This window comes from Salvelinus namaycush, chromosome 12 (assembly GCF_016432855.1).
Source record: "Salvelinus namaycush isolate Seneca chromosome 12, SaNama_1.0, whole genome shotgun sequence".
NCBI classification, from domain to species: Eukaryota; Metazoa; Chordata; class Actinopteri; order Salmoniformes; family Salmonidae; genus Salvelinus; species Salvelinus namaycush.
In genome coordinates this window covers 4,112,602-4,134,022 of record NC_052318.1, presented here as the reverse complement: position 1 = coordinate 4,134,022, position 21,421 = coordinate 4,112,602, and the positions used below count along the sequence as shown (strand labels likewise).

Below are 21,421 nucleotides of genomic sequence, written 5' to 3'. Positions count from 1 at the left end.
CAACATCTCAAGACATCAGTCAGGAAGTTAAAGCTTGGTCGCAAATGGGTCTTCCAAATGGACAATGACCCCAAGCGTACTTCCAAAGATGTGGCAAAATGGCTTAAGGACAACAAAGTCAAGGTATTGGAGTGGCCATCACAAAGCCCTGACCTCAATTTTATAGAAAATGTGTGGGCAGAACTGAAAAAGCGTCTGCAAGCAAGGAGACCTACAAACCTGACTCAGTTACACCAGCTCTGTCAGGAGGAATGGGACAAAATTCTCCCAACTTATTGTGGGAAGCTTGTGGAAGGCTAAATCAAATCAAATGTATTTATAAGCCCTTCTTACATCAGCTGATATCTCAAAGTGCTGTACAGAAACCCAGCCTAAAACCCCAAACAGCAAGCAATGCAGGTGTAGAAGCACGGTGGCTAGGAAAAACTCCCTAGGAAGGCCAGAACCTAGGAAGAACCTAGAGAGGAACCAGGCTATGAGGGGTGGCTACTCTAAACGTTTGATCCAAGTTAAACAATTTAAAGGCAATGCTACTAAATACTAATTGAGTGTATGTAAACTTCTGACCCACTGGGAATGTGATGAAAGAAATGAAAGCTGAAAAAAGTCATTCTCTCGACTATTATTCTGACATTTCACATTCTTAAAATAAAGTGGTGATCCTAACTGACCTAAGACAGGGAATTTTTACTAGGATTAAATGTCATGAATTGTTAAAAACTGAGTTTAAATGTTTTTGGCTAAGGTGTATGTAAAGGTGTGTCGAGCCTGACTGATCTACAAATCACCTTGCATCATAAATAACTACTAAATATTATTTGTAGATCATTCAGTCACAATTTACCCATGATACACCACGATTTTGATGCTCTCGAACACGGCCAATGTTTTACTTACCGATTCTGTGACAAAAGAGCTGCCCAGAGTCATCACCACCCACACACTCAGCCCGCCAATCATGATGAACTTCCTGTTGTAGCGGTCGCCAAGGTACCCAAAGATTGGAGCCAAAATAATGAAACTGCAGATGAAAACTGTAAACGCATTAACAATTTAAGTGTGTTTACAGTTTGCAATATCATGAGACAGGTTTCTACTTCTCACAGGAATAATCCTAAGTATTGGTGGAAGTAGAAGCCTTATTGTTGTCCATTAGTTAACTTCAACTAGGGTTAAGGGGGAAATAATAAAGAAGGAAAATACACAGTACTAGTCAAAAGTTTGGACACACCTACTCATTCAAGGGTTTTTCTTTTTTTACTATTTTCTACATTGTAGAATAACAGTGAAGACATCAAAACTATGAAATAACACATATGGAACCATGTAGTAACCAAAAAAGTGGTAAACAAGTCAAAATATGTTTTATATTTGAGATTCTTCAAAGTAGCCACCCTTTACGCACTCTTGGCATTCTCTCAACCAGCTTCATGAGGTAATCACCTGGAATGCATTTCAATTAACAGGCGTGCATTGTTAAAAGTTAATTTGTGGAATTTATTTCCTTCTTAATGCGTTTGAGCCAATCAGCTGTGTTGTGACAAGGAAGGGGTGGTATACAGAAGATAGCTCTATTTGGTAAAATACCAAGTCCATATTATGGCATGAACAGCTTAACCTCTCTTGGGCACGTGAGACCTCTTCAACAGCCAGTGAAACTGCTGGGCGCCAAATTCAAATACAGAAATACTCATTATAAAAATTCAGAAAACAAAACATATTTTACATAGGTTTAAAGATGAACTTCTTGTGAATCCAACCACGGTGTCAGATTTAAAAAATGCTTTACGGCGAAAGCATACCTTACGATTATTTGAGAACATAGCCCACTAGACAAATCATTACAAACAGTAGCCAGCCAAGTAGAACAGTTACACATGTCAGAAATAGAGATAAAATTAATCCCTTACCTTTGATGATCTTCATATGGTTGCACTCAGCAGACATTAATTTACTCAATAAATGTTCCTTTTGTTCGATAAAGTCTCTTTATATCCAAAAACCTCCGTTTTGTTCGCACGTTTTGTTCAGTAATCCACAGGCTCAAACGCAGTCAAAACAAGAAGACAAAAAAATCCACATTGTATCCGTAAAGTTCATAGAAACATGTCAAACGATGTTTATATTCAAACCTCAGGTTGTTTTTAGCCTAAATAATCGATAATATTTCAACCGGACAATAACGTCGTCAATTTAAAAGGTAAACAAGAAACGCACTCTCTCGGTCGCACGCATGAAAAAGCTCTGTGACACTTTAGGGTCCACTCATTCCGACTGCTCTTACTTCTTCATTTTTCAGAATACAAGCCTGAAACAATTTCTAAAGACTGTTGACATCTAGTGGAAGGCATAGAAACTGCAATTTGAGTCCTAAGTCAATGGATACTGTAATGGCATTGAATAGAAAACTACAAAACCCCCCCAAAAACGACTTCCTGAATGGATTTTTCTCAGGTTTTCGCCTGCCAAATCAGTTCTGTTATACTCACAGACACTATTTTAACAGTTTTGGAAACTGTAGAGTGTTTTCTATCCACATCTACCAGTTATATGCATATCATGTCTTCTGGGCCCGAGAAGCAGGCAGTTTAATTTGGGCATGCATTTCATCCAAAATTCCGAATGCTGCCCCCTACCCTAGTGAAGTTAAATAAGCAAAGAGAAACAACAGTCCATCATTACTTTAAGACATGAAGGTCAGTCAATACGGACCATTTCAAGAACTTTGAAAGAGCAGTCGCAAAAAACATCAAGCGCTATGATGAAACTGTCTCTCATGAGGACCGCCACAGGAAAGGAAGACCCAGAGTTACCTCTGCTGCAGAGGATAAGTTCATTAGAGTTACCAGCCTCAGAAATTGCAGCCCAAATAAATGCTTCACAGAGTTCAAGTAACAGACACATCTCAACATGGGGTTTCCGAGTGGCGCAGCGGTCTAAGGCACCACATCTCACTGCTAGAGACATCACTACAAACCCTGGTTCGATTCCAGGCTGTATCACAACCGTCCGTGATTGGGAGTCCCATAGGGCGGCGCACAATTGTCCCAGCGTCGTCTGGGTTAGTGCTTGGCCGGGGTAGGCCGCCATTGTTAATAAGAATTTGTTCTTAAAACTGACATGCCTAATTAAAAGGTTACATAAAAAATAAAAACATCAACTGTTCAGAGGAGATAGTGTGAATCAGGCCTTCATGGTCAAATTGCTGCAAAGAAACCACTACTAAAGGACATCAATAAGAAGAAGAGACTTGCTTGGGCCAAGAAACACAAGCAATGGACATTAGACCGGTGGAAATCTGTCCATTGGTTTGATGAGTCCAAATTTGAGATTTTTGGTTCCAACCGCCGTGTCTTTGTGAGATGCAGAGTAGGTGAACGGATGATCTCCACGTGTGTGGTTTCCACCGTGAAGCATGGAGGAGGAGGGGTGATGGTGCTTTGCTGGTGACACTGTCTGTGATTTCTTTAGAATTCAAGGCACACTTAACTAGCATGGCTACCACAACATTCTGCAGTGATATACCATCCCTTCTGGTTTGCGCTTAGTGGGACTATCATTGGTTTTTCAACAGGACAATGGCCCAACACCCCTCCAGGCTGTGTAAGGGCTATTTGACCAAGAAGGAGAGTGATGGAGTGCTGCATCAGATGACATGGCCTCAACGATCGCCCGACCTCAACCCAATTGAGATGGTTTGGGATGAGTTGGACCGCAGAGTGAAGGAAAAGCAGCCAACTAGTGCTCAGCATATGTGGGAACTCCTTCAAGACTGTTGGAAAAGTATTCCAGGTGAAGCTGGTTGAAAGAATGCCAAGAGTGTGCAAAGCTGTCATCAAGGCAAAGGGTGGCTACTTTGAAGAATCTAAAATATTAAATATAGTTTGATTTAACACTTTTTTGGTTACTACATGATTCAATGTGTTAATTCATAGTTTTTATGTCTTTACCATTATTTTTACAATGTACAAAATAGTAAAAAGAAAAACCCTTGAATGAGTAGATGTGTCCAAACTTTTGTCTGGTACTGTATGTACAGAAAAATAAATATATGGGGATTGGAAATGATGCCAACTATTACATTGATAGAAACCACAATCTGCAATATTACAGTTTATCTACCCCCTAAAAAATGTTAAATTAAAATGATATTTCACAGTATGCAACATCATGAAACTGGATGATTCATTTTGTCGGAGTGAGGAACTGAGTGAGTAGTAAAGCATACTACTATCTCCTCATGAAGGCATTCAAAACAAAATGCCTGCCATCATGACACTCCAGTTTTTTTTACCAGTAACTGCAGCCACAATGCAAGGGAAATGTTTATGTTGATAATGCAATACACCACAGTCAGGAAAGCATCGTTAAAACTTTTGACAAATACTGCTGCACTATGCTTCTGACTGAAAAGCCTAGGGGTGAAAACAAAAGGGTCTCTGAGATAGTCTAATGTTGTTGCCTAAATCAGCTTGTATTGGTTAAGTCTACCTCGGTGCTGCGTCTCCACAATGCCTTCATTATATGGCCCAGTCAGTGTTAGAGTAAGAGGTGCTCTGTTGTCCGACACTCGTCCTGGTCCACAGGACCAGATGGTCATTAGGATTCAGTCGGAGGCAGATAAAGTATGAATGTCGCCAAAATACTTGATCTCAGTGAAGAACGCTGGACAATATGTTACATGTGAAGACACAGAACTAAAATGGACATGATTAGGAGATGTGGTAAAAACACACATGTATAGACCCTCCAGAAAGTATTCACACCCCTTGACTCATTCCACATTTTGTTGTGTTACAGCCTGAATTCAAAATGGATTACATAGATTTTGTTTCTATCATCTACACATAATACACCATAAAGTGAAAACATGTTTTTAGACATTATTGCTAATTTATTGAAAATTAAATACAGAAATATCTCATTTACATAAGTATTCACACCCCTGAGTTAATACTTTGTAGAAGCACCTTTACAGCTGTGAGTCTTTTTGGGTAAGTCTGTAAGAGATTTCCAACACCTGAGCTGTGTTCGAATACAAAATTAGATGATGCCATCTATTTTGTGAAGAGCACCAGTCCCTCCTGCAGTGAAGCACCCCCAAAACATGATGCTGCCACCACCGTGCTTCACGGTTGGGATGGTGTTCTTCGAATTGCAAGCCTCCCCCTTTTTCCTCCAAGCATAATGATGGCCATTATGGCCAAACAGATCTATTTATGTCTCATCAGATCAGAGGACATTTCTCCAAGAAGTACAATCTTTGTCCCCATGTGCAGATGCAAACCGTAGTCTGGCTTTTTTATGGCGGTTTTGGAGCAGTGGCTGAGCGGCCTTTCAGGTTATGTTTATATAGGACTCGTTTTACTGTGGATATAGATACTTTTGTACCTGTTTCCTCCATCATCTTCATAAGGTCCTTTGCTGTTGTTCTGAGATTGATTTGCACTTTTTGCACCAAAGTACATTCATCTCTAGGAGACAGAACGTGTCTCTTTCCTGAGCGGTATGCCAGCTGCGTGGTCCCATGGTGTTTATACTTGCGTACCATTGTTTGTATACAGTTGTGGCCAAAAGTTTTGAGAATGACACAAATATTAATTTTCACAAAGTCTGCTGCCTCAGTTTGAATGATGGCAATTTGCATATACTCCAGAACGTTATGAAGAGGGATAAGATGAATTGCAATTAATTGCAAAGTCCCTCTTTGCCATGCAAATGAACTGAATCCCACAAAAACATTTCCACTACATTTCACTCATGTCAGTGATTCTCTCGTTAACACAGGTGTGAGTGTTGACGAGGACAAGGCTGGAGATCACACTGTCATGCTGATTGAGTTCGAATAACAGATTGGAAGCTTCAAAAGGAGGGTGGTGCTTGGAATCATTGTTCTTCCTCTGTCAACCTTGGTTACCTGCAAGGAAACATGTGCCATCATCATTGCTTTGCACAAAAAGGGCTTCACAGGCAAGGATATTGCTGCCAGTAAGATTGCACCTAAATCAACCATTTATCAGATCATCAAGAACTTCAAGGAGAGCGGTTCAATTGTTGTGAAGAAGGCTTCAGGGCACCCAAGAAAGTCCAGCAAGCGCCAGGACAGTCTCCTAAAGTTGATTCAGCTGCAGGATCGGGGCACCACCAGTACAGAGCTTGCTCAGGAATGGCAGCAGGCAGGTGTGAGTGCATCTGCACGCACAGTCAGGCGAAGACTTTTGGATGATGGCCTGGTGTCAAGAAGGGCAGCAAAGAAGCCACTTCTCTCCAGGAAAAACATCAGGGACAGACTGATATTCTGCAAAAGGTAGAGGGATTGGACTGCTGAGGACTGGGGTAAAGTCATTTTCTCTGATGAATCCCCTTTCCGATTGTTTGGGGCATCCGGAAAAAAGCTTGTCTGGAGAAGACAAGGTGAGCGCCACCATCAGTCCTGTGTCATGCCAACAGTAAAGCATCCTGAGACCATTCATGTGTGGGGTTGCTTCTCAGCCAAGGGAGTGGGCTCACTCACAATTTTGCCTAAGAACACAGCCATGAATAAAGAATGGTACCAGCACATCCTCCGAGTGCAACTTCTCCTAACCATCCAGGAACAGTTTGGTGACAAACAATGCCTTTTCCAGCATGATGGAGCACCTTGCCATACGGCAAAAGTGATAACTAAGTGGCTCGGGGAACAAAACATCAATATTTTGGGTCCATTGCTGGGAAACTCCCCAGACCTTAATCCCATTGAGAACTTGTGGTCAATCCTCAAGAGGCGGGTGGACAAACAAAAACCCACAAATTCTGACAAACTCCAAGCATTGATTATGCAAGAATGGGCTGCCATCAGTCAGAATGTGGCCCAGAAGTGAATTGACAGCATGCCAGGGCGGATTGCAGAGGTCTTGAAAAAGAAGGGTCAACACTGCAAATATTGACTCTTTGCATCAACTTCATGTAATTGTCAATAAAAGCCTTTGACACTTATGAAATGTTTGTAATTATACATAGGTATTCCATAGTAACATCTGACAAAAATATCTAAAGACACTGAGGCTGCAGACTTTGTGAAAATGAATATTTGTGTCATTCTCAAAACTTTTGGCCATGACTATAGATGAACGTGGTACCTTCAGGCATTTGGAAATTGCTCCCAATGATGAACCAGACTTGTGGAGGTTTAGACCTTGTGGAGGTCTTGGCTGATTTCTTTTGATTTTCCAATGATGTCAAGCAAAGAGGCACCGAGTTTGAAGGTAGGCCTTGAAATACATCCACAGGTACACCTCCAATTGACTCAAATTATGTAAATTAGCCCCAGAAGCTTCTAAAGCCATGACATCATTTTCTGGAATTATCCAAGCTGTTTAAAGGCACAGTCAACTTAGTGTATGTAAACTTCTGACCCACTGGAATTGTGATACAGTGAATTATAAGTGAAATATTATAATTATAAGTCTGTAAACAATTGTTGGAAAAATTACTTGTGTCATGCACAAAGTAGATGTCCTAACCGACTTATCAAAACTATAATTTGTTAACAAGAAATTTGTGGAGTGGTTGAAAAACTAGTTTTAATGACTCCAACCTAAGTGTATGTAAACTTCCGACTTCAACTGTATATCCATGCTATGACCAATAAGCATACTACATAGTCAATTTACATAAAAAATAGTACGGTTAGTGCGAGTATTCGAACCCAACATTTTCCCTTCAAGCTCTGTCCAATTGGTTATTGATCATTGCTAGAGAACCATTTTAAGGTCTTTCCATATATTTTCAAGTTGATTTAAGTCAAAACTGTAACTCGGCCACTCAGGAACATTCACTGTCTTCTTGGTAAAGCAACTCCAGTGTAGATTTGGCCTTATATTTTAGGTTATTGTACTGCTGAAAGATGAATTCATCTCCTAGTGTCTGGTGGAAATTAGACTGAACCAGGTTTTCCTCTAGGATTCCGTATATTTTTTTATCCTGAAAAACTCCCCAGTCCTTAACGATTACAAGCATACCCATAACATGATGCAGCCACCACTACGCTTGAAAATAGCGAGAGTAGTACTCAGTAATGTGTTGTGTATTGGATTTGCCCCAACATTTGTATTTAGGACAAAAAGTGAATTGCTTTGCCACATTTAAGTTTTACTTTAGTGCCTTGTTGAAAATAGGATGTGAGTTTTTGGAATATTTTTATTTTGCACAGGCTTCCTTCTTTTCACTCTGTCAATTAGGTTAGTATTGTGGAGTAACTACAATGTTGTCGATCCATCCTCAGTTTACTCCCATCACAGCCATTAAACTCTGTATCTGTTTTAAAGTCACCATTGGCCTCATGATGAAATCCCTGAGCGGTTTCCTTTCTCTCTGGCAACTGAGTTAGGAAGGACACCTGTATCTTTGTAGTGACTGGGTGTATTGATACACCATCCAAAGTGTAATTAATACCTTCACCATGTTCAAAGGGATATACAATGTCTGCTTCTTCTTTTTTTTACCTATCTACGAATAGGTCCCCTACTTTGCGAGGCATTGGAAAACCTCCCTGGCCTTTGTGGATAAATATGGGTTTGAAATTCATTGCTTGATAATTGTATGTGTGGGGTACAGAAATTATGTTATTTAAAAAATCATGTTAAACACTATTATTGCACACTTACAGTGGCTTGTATTCACCTCCCTGGAATATTTCCTATTTTGTTGCTTTACAACCTGGAATTAAAAATATATTTTTTTGGAGGTTTGTATAATTTGATTTACACAACATGCCAGCAATCTTTAAGTCCTACCACATATTCTCAATTGGATTGAGGTCTGGGCTTTGACTAGGCCATTCCAAGACATTTAAGTGTTTCCCCTTAAACCACTCGAGTGTTGCTTTAGCAATATTCTTAGGGTAATTGTCCTGCTGGAAAGTGAACCTCCATTCCATTCTCAAATCTCTGGAAGACTAAAACAGGTTTTCCTCAAGAGTCTCCCTGTTTTTAGCGCCATCCATTATTCCTTCAATTCTGACCAGTTTCCCAGTCCCTGCTGATGAAAAACATCCCCACAGCATGATGCTGCCACCACCATGCTTCACTGTGGGGATGGTGTTCCCGGGGTGATGTGAGGGGTTGGGTTTGCGCCAGACATAGAGTTTTCCTTGATGGCCAAAAAGCTAAATTTTTGTCTCATCTGACCAGAGTACCTTCTTCTATATGTTTGGGGAGTCTCCCACATGCCTTTTGGCAAACACCAAATGTGGTTGTTAATTTTTTTCTGGCCACTCTTCCGGAAAGCCCAGCTCTGTGGAGTGTACGGCTTAAGGTGGTCCTATGGACAGATACTCCAATCTCCGCTGTGGAGCTTTGCAGCTCCTTCAGGGTTATCTTTGGTCTCTTTGTTGCCTCTCTGATTCATGCCCTCCTTGCCTGGTCCGTGAGTTTTGGTGGCCGGCCCTCTCTTGGCAGGTTTGTTGTGGTGCCATACTCTTTCCATTTTTTAATAATGGATTTAATGTTCAATGTTTCAGATATTTTTTTATAACCCAACCCAGATCTGTACTTCTCCACAACTTTGTCCCTGACCTGTTTGGAGAGCTCTTTGGTCTTCATGGTGCCGCTGCTTGGTGGTGCCCCTTGCTTAGTGGTGTTGCAGACTCTGGGGCCTTTCAGAACAGGTGTATATATACTGAGATCATGTGAAAGATCATGTGAGTAAGTAATTTTCCCATTTCACATCACCAATTTGGACTATTTTGTATATGTCCATTACATGAAGTCCAAATGAAAATAAATTTAAATTACAGATTGAAATGCAACAACAACAAAAAAAACGCAAAGGGGGATGAATACTTTAGCAAGGCACTGTATTATGAGTCCATGCAACTTATTATGTGAGTTGTTATGAACATTTTTACTCTAGAACTTATTTAGGCTTGCCATAACAAAGGGGTGGAATACTTATTAACTCAAGACATTTCAGTTTTTCGTTTTTAATTAATTTGTAAAAATGTACACTTTGACATGATGGGGTATTTTGTGTAGGCCAATAACCAAAAATTCTCAATGTTTCAATCCATTTTAAATTCAAGTTGTAACACAACAACATGTGGAGAAAGTCAAGTCGTGTGAATAGCTTCTGAAGGCACTGTAAAATCAGATAATCTGAGATGGTATCAATGCCTATTGCACAGGAAGTGAAGTAATCGGTGATCTATTTTCTTCCTGTCTTCCTGTAATGTGAGGGTATCTGTAGTCTGCACCTTCAGCATAATGTGGTTGTGGTTGTAAACACATTAACAGAAAAGGGTGTGAAGTGAATGTAAATTTGAATCATCATATACCTGTTTGTAGTAGTCCAGACGTGCTGTCAGTTATATCAAAAAACTTCTGGATACTGAGAAGGACCCCTGTGAGATAAAAAGAGAAACAGTATTGCATTAGTTAGTACAAAAGGGACCCTCCAATACTTATCAGCATCAGAAATGCCCAGTGGTGACCCGTCATTTAGGGCAGGTGAGGCAGCTCCAAAATGCAGGTGTTTCAGCCTAGCTCAGTGCTTTTTGTGATGGTGGGGCAGCCATTGGAAAATAAGGAGCTTAGGTGTTGGTAATGTGCTCTAATAATTTGGTCTATTTACCCCTCTTAATTTCCCCTACTGTTTTGACTTGGTGGTGCACATGTAGCCTATAACCTGTTTAATAGAAATGTAATCATTGAATTTTGTAAGAGCTTTCATTGTCTGCGTATAAGCCCCCTTTATTTATCCTACGGTTCTGACTTGGTATACAGGGAGAACACTGTAAGAACGGACCATTTTCTGAATTCTGTCGCTGTACATTTCAAAAGCACTAAACAAATAGTTATATTGACTACGTCCGTCCAAGCTCGCTCATTAATGTCTTAATCGAAATTACAGATGGCCTCTTATCCGCTTGTCGTCCCCTTATGCCATAGTTTGTACATCTCAATTGTCATTAGAAACCACATGTGTTCAGCCATATCAGCTATGTTTTTTTAAAAGGCAGTAAATGAGGCTGAATTAACTGTTCCATTGCCAGACAAGGCTCCGCTGACAGCCAGGTGTAGCAGTGGTAAGATGTTGGGACTGCTGTTGGGACAGCTTTATGTAGGCCCTAACAGTTTGTGGGCACCGTTTGTCACTGTTGTAGTGCAATTAATGTTTAGTGTTGTGTTGTGGCTTTGCTGGCATGCCTCCCACTTTATTACATTGTTTTGCCCCACCAAGATTTACATGCTAAAATCGCCACTGGAAATGCCCATGCATTATCTAAAACAAAACTAACTGCAATGCATCCAACAAGTTTATAGAGTCACAAGCTTGATGTAGGTTAGTGGCAGGAAACTTAGCAGTCATGAGCATTTTGGTCAGTAAGTGAAAGGTTGCTGGTTCGAATCCCCGATGTGCCGTTGTGCAAGCGCTTGACTGAAAAGTGGCCAGTGCCACCACAAAAAGGGGACGTTGCAAGCTTGACTGCAGGTGTTAGCTGTTTTCAAGAGAAGTGCTGAAAGACTCTCACCTGCGATTGTGTATCGGTCCATGTAATTGATTAAGTTGACATAACAGAGCACAGCTACTGTTATATAGGAGCGTCGTGGAGAGAGGACTGTTGTCTCCACTGTGGATGGTTCATCAGTAGGAAGGCTGTCAGCTATGGAACCGTAGCGTGTGGAAGTTTCATTGGAAACTGAACTCAGACGAGTCTTCTCTCCATCCTGCAGAGACATCACTGACCCATTCGTCTCCATGGCTCCCAACCCTGAGATCTGAACAAGGAAGGTAACATATGAAGAGGGTGACACAATCTGAGGGGTGGGGCAAACTGGATCAACTCCCAAATTCATATATGGAGCTATAGATACAACTGCATGTATTGCAGATTGCACTTTTAAGGTTGACATACAGCCTCTGACTAAGAGTGACATGCTCCTCAGAGTTCCGGTGATGAGAAAGACTATTGTTGTATCACATTTATTCATAGATACCACTGGTAAAAATCAAGAGTGTGTATGTGACGTCTACAGGTTTGAGTCTAGCTAATCTCAGGTAACCCAGGCCGTATGTCCCCTCCCCTTCCAAAATTCGAAAGATGCTAACACCTGTGAAATCATGATTTGTCCAAATAACCAGTGACGGAAAAACCCAAACACCGGAACCAATGCTGCTCATTAGCACACACATCCCGTTCCTTCCTGACAAATTCTACGGTACCAGTTATGTTTAAGTAGATCTGTCCACGAGGAATTAGTCTACCATACTCTGGCCCTCAAACATAAATTTAAGATGAAATCTCAGTCATAATTGAGTTAATGGGAATAGAGTGAGAAAGTAAAACAACAACATCTAGGAGACTGATTCAGGGGGCGTGGCTTCTCATTATGCCCTGATTACTTTACCATTGGTATGATATATAATATGTTATGAATTGCAATTCATACAATATGTTACGATTACAATTTGTTGTCGCTAACATTAGCTAGGTTGCTAACGCTAATGTTAGCTAGCTCTAGGGGTTAGGGGTTAAGGTTAGGAGTTAGGTTAAAGTGTTAAGGTAAGGGTTAGCCAACATGCTAAGTAGTTGCAAAGTAGCTAAAAAGTAGTAAGTAGTTGTAAAGTTGCTAATTAGCTAAAATGCTAAATATGTCCGTGATGAGATTCGAACTCGCCAGCTTTGGGTTGCTAGATGTTCGTCTGACCAACCACGTCTTATGTAACCATACAATTAAGCAATAAGGCCCAGTGGGTGTGGTCTATGGCAAATATACCACGGCTAAGGGCTGTTCTTATGCATGATGCAAAGCGGAATGCCTGGATACAGCCCTTAGCCGTGGTATATTGGCCATATATAAACAAACCCCGAGGTACCTTATTGCTATTATAAACTGTTAACCAAAGTCATTAGAATGGTAAAAATATACCTGATATACTACGGCTTTTAGCCAATCAGCATTCAGGGCTCGAACCACCCAGTTTATAATACGTAACATATCATACTAATTTGAGTATACCGGATTTACGTTTACTATGTTATGTGTAGTCTATGGGATCAGTCTGATCCACTCTAACCAACCACCCTAAAGTAACCTTCCATGAACGTTTACTATGTTACGTCTAGTCTATGAGACCAGGCTACAGTCTCTGGTCAGCCTTTAAGAGGGCAGTGCACAGACCTTTCAGGGGGCAGGTGCTCAAAATGAAAGACGCTCTATATCTCTCTGCTGCGCATATCAGCCAACCAGACCGTATATTTATGAAGATGTATGCTAAATCAAGTGAAATCAAGTGTTACGCAAATGTTATGCTGCTGTGGCAGTACTGTTGATATTTAAAAGTAGGTTGCTAGCTACACACACTCGACCGGTGAACGCATCTCTCAAGCCATGCATGTTTGGATAACGGTGCAATCTCCATACATGGCAGACTTCTACAGGGCAGATCAACCAGTGCAACCAACGGACGGGGTGGGGGGTGGCGAACTTGACAATGACTTGTGGGCAGTGGGTTCCAAACAACAATTACAAAACATGTATACAAAAAAATACTTTTTGGGGGAAATTACACCACCTCCCACCCAAAAGGGCACTTTGAAGACTGGAAGGACAAAGAGGCATGTGCTCTGGCGAAGCCGGTTGACTCACCTTACTTGTAGAGAAACGCCAATGTCATCCTCCTCTCTTTCATGTTGACAAAACGGTCTATCTTGCTCGCTTGCTAGCCTAACTTCCATTCATGGGCAATGTTAGTGAGTTAACATAAGCTTTCTACATCTAGCTTCTGGACATATCCTCTCAGGCCAGGGGCACAACAATGTATGAATTAATGGTTGGATCAGAATCATGTTATAATCACTGGCCAGTACAGAGAATGAAGTAAAACCACAAGTCCAAATCCCTATCTCCATCCATGGCTAATTTAGGAAAGGGACAATTTTAGCTAGCCAGCCACCGGAGTACAACAACACAACGAGATGTAACAATTCAAGTTGTTTCTGTCAATGACGTATGCTCTGAAAGCGATTTGATAGGAGAGACGCCAAATAAAAATGGACTTCCCTTGACATTTTTTTTATTTTCGCCAGGACCATTTACAGTTGAGTTTGCTCAGTTCAGCTCAACGCTGATTGGCACAATTTTATACTTTTTTTTGTCAAGACAGTATCAGATAGATGGCCCACATGTAGAGAGAAAGAGGGGCGCTGTTTAGCTCGCTATAATGCTTTCTCCTATGAGATACTTTACCCTGCCTTCATGTACATATCTACCTCAAATACCTTATTATTATCTATCCTGATGCCTAGTCACTTTACCCTGCCTTCATGTACATATCTACCTCAAATACCTTATTATTATATATCCTGATGCCTAGTCACTTTACCCTGCCTTCATGTACATATCTACCTCAAATACCTTATTATTATCTGTCCTGATGTCTAGTCACTTTACCCTGCCTTCATGTACATATCTACCTCAAATACCTTATTATTATCTATCCTGATGCCTAGTCACTTTACCCTGCCTTCATGTACATATCTACCTCAAATACCTTATTATTATCTATCCTGATGTCTAGTCACTTTACCCTGCCTTCATGTACATATCTACCTCAAATACCTTATTATTATCTATCCTGATGCCTAGTCACTTTACCCTGCCTTCATGTACATATCTACCTCAAATACCTTATTATTATCTATCCTGATGCCTAGTCACTTTACCCTGCCTTCATGTACATATCTACCTCAAATACCTTATTATTATCTATCCTGATGCCTAGTCACTTTACCCTGCCTTCATGTACATATCTACCTCAAATACCTTATTATTATCTATCCTGATGCCTAGTCACTTTACCCTGCCTTCATGTACATATCTACCTCAAATACCTTATTATTATCTATCCTGATGTCTAGTCACTTTACCCTGCCTTCATGTACATATCTACCTCAAATACCTTATTATTATCTATCCTGATGCCTAGTCACTTTACCCTGCCTTCATGTACATATCTACCTCAAATACCTTATTATTATCTATCCTGATGTCTAGTCACTTTACCCTGCCTTCATGTACATATCTACCTCAAATACCTTATTATTATCTATCCTGATGTCTAGTCACTTTACCCTGCCTTCATGTACATATCTACCTCAAATACCTTATTATTATCTATCCTGATGCCTAGTCACATTATCCTGCCTTCATGTACATATCTACCTCAAATACCTTATTATTATCTATCCTGATGCCTAGTCACTTTACCCTGCCTTCATGTACATATCTACCTCAAATACCTTATTATTATCTGTCCTGATGTCTAGTCACTTTACCCTGCCTTCATGTACACATCTACCTCAAATACCTTATTATTATCTATCCTGATGCCTAGTCACTTTACCCTGCCTTCATGTACATATCTACCTCAAATACCTTATTATTATCTGTCCTGATGTCTAGTCACTTTACCCTGCCTTCATGTACATATCTACCTCAAATACCTTATTATTATCTATCCTGATGCCTAGTCACTTTACCCTGCCTTCATGTACATATCTACCTCAAATACCTTATTATTATCTATCCTGATGCCTAGTCACTTTACCCTGCCTTCATTTACATATCTACCTCAAATACCTTATTATTATCTATCCTGATGCCTAGTCATTTTACCCTGCCTTCATGTACATATCTACCTCAAATACCTTATTATTATCTATCCTGATGCCTAGTCACTTTACCCTGCCTTCATGTACATATCTACCTCAAATACCTTATTATTATCTATCCTGATGCCTAGTCACTTTACCCTGCCTTCATCCTCAAATACATCAACTGCACATTGATCTCAAATCAAATCAAATTATTAGTCACATGCGCCGAATACAACAGCTGTAGACCTTACAGTGAAATGCTTACTTACGAGCCCCTAACCAACAATGCAATTTAAATAAAATGAATAGAATAAATAAATGTGAATAAGAATAAGAAATGAAAGTAACAAGTAATTAAAGACCAGCAGTAAAATAACAATAGCAAGACTATATACAGTAGGGTACCGGTACAGAGTCAATGTGCGGGGGCACCGGTTAGTCGAGGTGATTGAGGTAATATGTACATGTAGGTAGAGATATTAAAGGGACTATGCATAGATGATAACAATAGAGAGTAGCAGCGGTGTAAAAGAGGGGGGGGGGGGGGGGGGGGGGCAATGCAAACTGTCTGGGTAGCCATTTGATTAGATGTTCAGAAGTCTTATGGCTTGGGGGTAGAAGCTGTTTAGAAGCCTCTTGGACCTAGACTTGGCGCTCCGTTACCGCTTGCCGTGCAGTAGCAGAGAGAACACTCTATGACTGACATCGCCTGGTATAGAGGTCCGGGATGGCAGGAAGCTTTGCCCCAGTGATGTACTGGGCCATACGCACTACCCTCTGTAGTGCCTTGTGGTCAGTTGCCATACCAGGCAGTGATGCAACCAGTCAGGATGCTCTCGATGGTGCAGCTGTAGAACCTTTTGAGGATCTGAGGACCCATGCCAAATCTTTTCAGTCTCCTGAGGGGGAATAGGTTTTGTCATGCCCTCTTCACGATTGTCTTGGTGTGCTTGGACCATGTTAGTTTGTTGGTGATGTGAACACCAAGGAACTTGAAACTCTCAACCTGCTCCACTACAACCCCGTTGATGAGAATGGGGGTGTGCTCGGTCCTCTTTTTCCTGTAGTCCACAATCATCTCCTTTGTCTTGATCACGTTGAGGGAGAGGTTGTTGTCCTGGCACCACACGGCCAGGTCTCTGACCTCTTCCCTATAGGCTGTCTCATCGTTGTCGGTGTTCAAGCCTACCACTGTTGTGTCAACGGCAAACTTAATGATGGTGTTGGAGTCGTGCCTGGCCATGCAGTCATCTGTGAACAGGGAGTACTAGGAGGGGGCTGAGCACGCACCCCTGAGGGGCCAGTGTTGAGGATCAGCGTGGTGGATGTGTTGTTACCTACCCTTACCACCTGGGGGTGGCCTGTCAGGAAGTCCATCATCCAGTTGCAGAGGGAGGTGTTTAGACCCAGGGTCCTTAGCTTATTGATGAGCTTTGAGGGCACTATAGTGTTGAACGCTGAGCTGTAGTCAATGAACAGCATTCTCACATCTGTGTTTATTTTGTCCTGGTGGGAAAGGGCAGTGTGGAGTGCAATGGAGACTGCATCATCTGCAGATTTGTTAGGGAGGTATGCAAATTGGAGTGGGGTTTAGGGTTTCTGGGATAATGGTGTTGATGTAGTCATGACCTTCCTTTCAAAGAACTTCATGGCTACAGACGTGAGTGCTACGGGTCGGTAGTCATTTAGGCAGGTTACCTTAGTGTTCTTGGGCACAGGGACTATGGTGGTCTGCTTAAAACATGTTGGTATTATAGACTCGAACCGAGAGAGGTTGAAAATGTCAGTGAAGACACTTGCCAGTTGGTCAGCGCATGCTCAGAGTACACATCCTGGTAATCTTTCTGACCTGTTTAAAGGTCTTACCCACATCGGCTGTGGAGAGCGTGATCACACAATCTTCCGGAACAGCTTGTGCTCTCATGCACGTTTCAGTGTTATTTGCCTTAAAGCGAGCATAGAAGTAGTTTAGCTCGTCTGGTAGGCTTGCGTCACTGGGCAGCTCTCGGTTGGGCTTCCCTTTGTAGTCTGTAATGGTTTGCAAGCCCTGCCACAACCGACGAGCGTCAGAGCCGGTGTAGTACGATTCGATCTTAGTCTTGTATTGACGCTTTACCTGTTTGGTGGTTCATCGGGGGACATAGCGGGATTTCTTATAAGCTTCCGGGTTAGAGTCCCGCTCCTTGAAAGCAGCAGCTATAGCCTTTAGCTCAGTGCGGATGTTGCCTGTAATCCATGGCTTCTGGTTGGTGTATGTACGTACGGTCACTATGGGGAAGACATCATCGATGCACTTATTGATGAAGCCAATGACTGATGTGGTGTACTCCTCAATGCCATCGGAGGAACATATTCCAGTCTGTGCTAGCAAAACAGTCCTGTAGCTTAGCATCTGCTTCATCTGACCACTTTTTTATTGATTGAGTCACTGGTGCTTCCTGCTTTAATTTTCGCTTGTAAGCAGGAATCAGGAGGACAGAATTATGGTCAGATTTGCCAAATGGAGGGCGACGGAGAGCTTTGTATGCGTCTCTGTGTGTGGAGTTAAGGTGGTCCAGAGTTTTTTTCTCCCTCTGGTTGCACATTTAACATGCTGATAGAAATTTGGTAAGACCGATTTAAGTTTCCTTGCATTTAAGTTTCCAGCCACTAGGAGTGCCACCTCCGCTTTCCTGTTTGCTGGATACTTTCCCCACAACTTTTTCCATCTACTACTGATACTCCCTGTATAGCTCCATTCTTGTATATTTTATTTCTCATGTTACTATTTTTATTTGGATTATTATTTTTTAACTCAGCATCGTTAGGAAGAGCTTAGACCCGTTGTATTTGGCTCATGTGACAAATAAAATGTTTCACCGCCCCCCAAAAATGTCATTGGACACTTCTATTTTAGTCAATGCCAAAATATGTTAATCTTGTTTGAGGAAACACTGCAAATCACCCTTGTGATACAGACCAATCAGAATAGTGGGAACTAATTTTAGAACGCTGTAAACCGGATAAATGTGGTTGTTAGATGAAGAGGAAGGAAGAAGAGTTTAGCAATCCTCTACAATGTGTCTCAACGTACAATAGTATTTGGCTGCATCAACGTTCTACAGATACACCAGCCTCCTCCTCCTGGGTTTCTGGCAAAGAAGCAACCATAGTTGCATCACTATGTCATTCAGGACACAAGGTGTGTTGTTAAACAGGCAATTTATGTTGTAACAATGGTGGCCAGAGTTCAAAACGGTTTATGTTTATCAAAACTGTTTATGTTTAACTTTCCTGTGTTTGTTATAGACTTTTCTGGGCTGATAACCTCTGAATATAGTAGGAGATCTGATTGATGGGATGTCCTCTGTGTTTCAAGCTATTGATGTAGAGCATGTAAACAGAAGGCTCTGTTAGGCCTAATGGTAGGATGTACTTAGAACTCGATTCAATCTAAAATGGTATTCAAAAGAATCTGGGGCAAGATATGATTATTTGAATCTTGTTGTCCTCGACGTATCAGCTATTTCAACACCTCAGTGATTTGCAAATGATATACATTGACATTTTACTAATATTGACATAGTTCACTAATATCATACCGTGTGTTATAAATATGCAATGTAAATCACACATTGTTATGCTTTTTAAAATGATAGTTGCAGTGGTTGTTTACGTCAACAGTAGCAGTAAAGTCTGAGAGAATCTGTCAGGTCAATCCCAACAATACAGCAATTATGTGTGCAGCTTCTTCTTCCCAGAGCAACATACTACAATACAATGTCATTGTTCAGACATAAACACACCAACAACTGGGCAGTGGTGGAAAAAGTATCCAATTGTCCTACTTGAGTAAAAAGTAAAGATACCTTAATAGAAAATGACTCAAGTAAAAGTGAATGTCACCCAGTAAAATACTACTTGAGTAAAAGTCTAAAAGTATTTTGTTTTAAATATACTTAAGTATCAGCAGTAAATGTAATTGCTCCAATATACTTAAGTATCAAAAGTAAAATTTCAAGTATAAATCATTTCAAATTCCTTATATTAAGCAAACCAGACGGCACACTTTTCTTGTGTTTGTATTTTACGGATAGCCAGAGGCACACTCCAACAGTAGCAGTTAAGTGAGTCCACCAGATCAGAGGCAGTAGGGATGACCAGGGATGTTCTCTGTTTAGTGAGTTCACCAGATCAGAGGCAGTAGGGATGACCAGGGATGTTCTCTGTTTAGTGAGTTCACCAGATCAGAGGCAGTAGGGATGACCAGGGATATTCTCTGTTTAGTGAGTCCACCAGATCAGAGGCAGTAGGGATGACCAGGGATATTCTCTGTTTAGTGAGTCCACCAGATCAGAGGCAGTAGGGATGACCAGGGATGTTCTCTGTTTAGTGAGTCCACCAGATCAGAGGCAGTAGGGATGACCAGGGATGTACTCTGTTTAGTGAGTCCACCAGATCAGAGGCAGTAGGGATGACCAGGGATGTACTCTGTTTAGTGAGTCCACCAGATCAGAGGCAGTAGGGATGACCAGGGATGTTCTCTGTTTAGTGAGTCCACCAGATCAGAGGCAGTAGGGATGACCAGGGATGTTCTCTGTTTAGTGAGTCCACCAGATCAGAGGCAGTAGGGGTGACCAGGGATATTCTCTGTTTAGTGAGTCCACCAGATCAGAGGCAGTAGGGATGACCAGGGATGTTCTCTGTTTAGTGAGTCCACCAGATCAGATGCAGTAGGGATGACCAGGGATATTCTCTGTTTAGTGAGTCCACCAGATCAGAGGCAGTAGGGATGACCAGGGATGTTCTCTGTTTAGTGAGTCCACCAGATCAGAGGCAGTAGGGATGACCAGGGAAATTCTCTGTTTAGTGAGTCCACCAGATCAGAGGCAGTAGGGATGACCAGGGATATTCTCTTGACAACTGCACGAATTGGACCATTTTCCTGTTCTGCTAAGCATTCAAAATGTAACGACCACTACTGGTTGTCAGTGAAAATGTATGGAGTAAAAATTACATCATTTTTCTTTAGGAATGTAGTGAAGTAAAAGTAAAAATTTAAAAAAATATAAATAGTAAAGTACAGATACCCTAAAAAAACTACGTAAGTAGTACTTTAAAGTATTTTTACTTAAGTACTTTACACCACTGCAACTGGGTATGTTTTTTAAACATGATATAGCCTACACACACGGACATGGGTTCTGTAGTTAGAATATAACTTACTTTTGAGTTTGCTTGACATGACAGGTCAAAATCGCAGTTGTAGAACTCAGCGTAATGGCGACGTCAACAGTAGGCTACTTTAACCCATACAAACAGAATGAATTAAAAATAAATCAAATTGATCTTACATTTTGGTTAATGAAGTCTTGAAATCTTGAACAGGTCATTCCATGTTGTTTCTAGTGATGATGGGAAGTCACTGTGTGTGTCTCCAAAGCTGAGACAGAGACAGAGAGCATGCAGGAAATCCTCCTCAGGCTCAAACGGTTATATGCTGCTGGGATATTAAGTTAACAGTTAGTACAGGGGCCAGCCCCCTCTGGGTTGGGCATATGCAATCACACAGTTCTTCACTGTGATGCAATGTTGAAAACAAGCCAATGGCCACTTTGGAAACTAACACATTGCTATCTCTTACTGCACTCTACATACAATACTAAATGTTTGGATCCAACAGCTCAATAAATTATCTATTACCATGAGCCAAATACAAGGTAATTTTGAAGTACAAAAAAGCCTGTTGTCATTCAACTGGCTTATAATGGTTTAGGCTACTTCAACATATAAGTCGAGTGGACT

At 41.1% G+C, this 21,421-nt stretch overlaps 1 protein-coding gene across 1 annotated transcript in view; it reads right to left on the bottom strand.

Moving 5' to 3' along the window:
- The window catches only part of spns3 (spinster homolog 3 (Drosophila)), a 29,601-nt gene extending 8,488 nt beyond the window's left edge, over positions 1-21,113 (bottom strand). The window contains exons 1-4 of the mRNA XM_039005058.1: positions 20,971-21,113; positions 11,510-11,756; positions 10,313-10,378; positions 898-1,034 (exon numbers count right to left, since the gene is read on the bottom strand). Of these exons, the coding sequence (XP_038860986.1) occupies positions 898-1,034; positions 10,313-10,378; positions 11,510-11,756; positions 20,971-21,009 (489 nt within the window). The 5' untranslated portion in view covers positions 21,010-21,113. The remainder of the gene's footprint in view (positions 1-897; positions 1,035-10,312; positions 10,379-11,509; positions 11,757-20,970) is intronic.
- Positions 21,114-21,421: the final 308 nt, after the last annotated feature.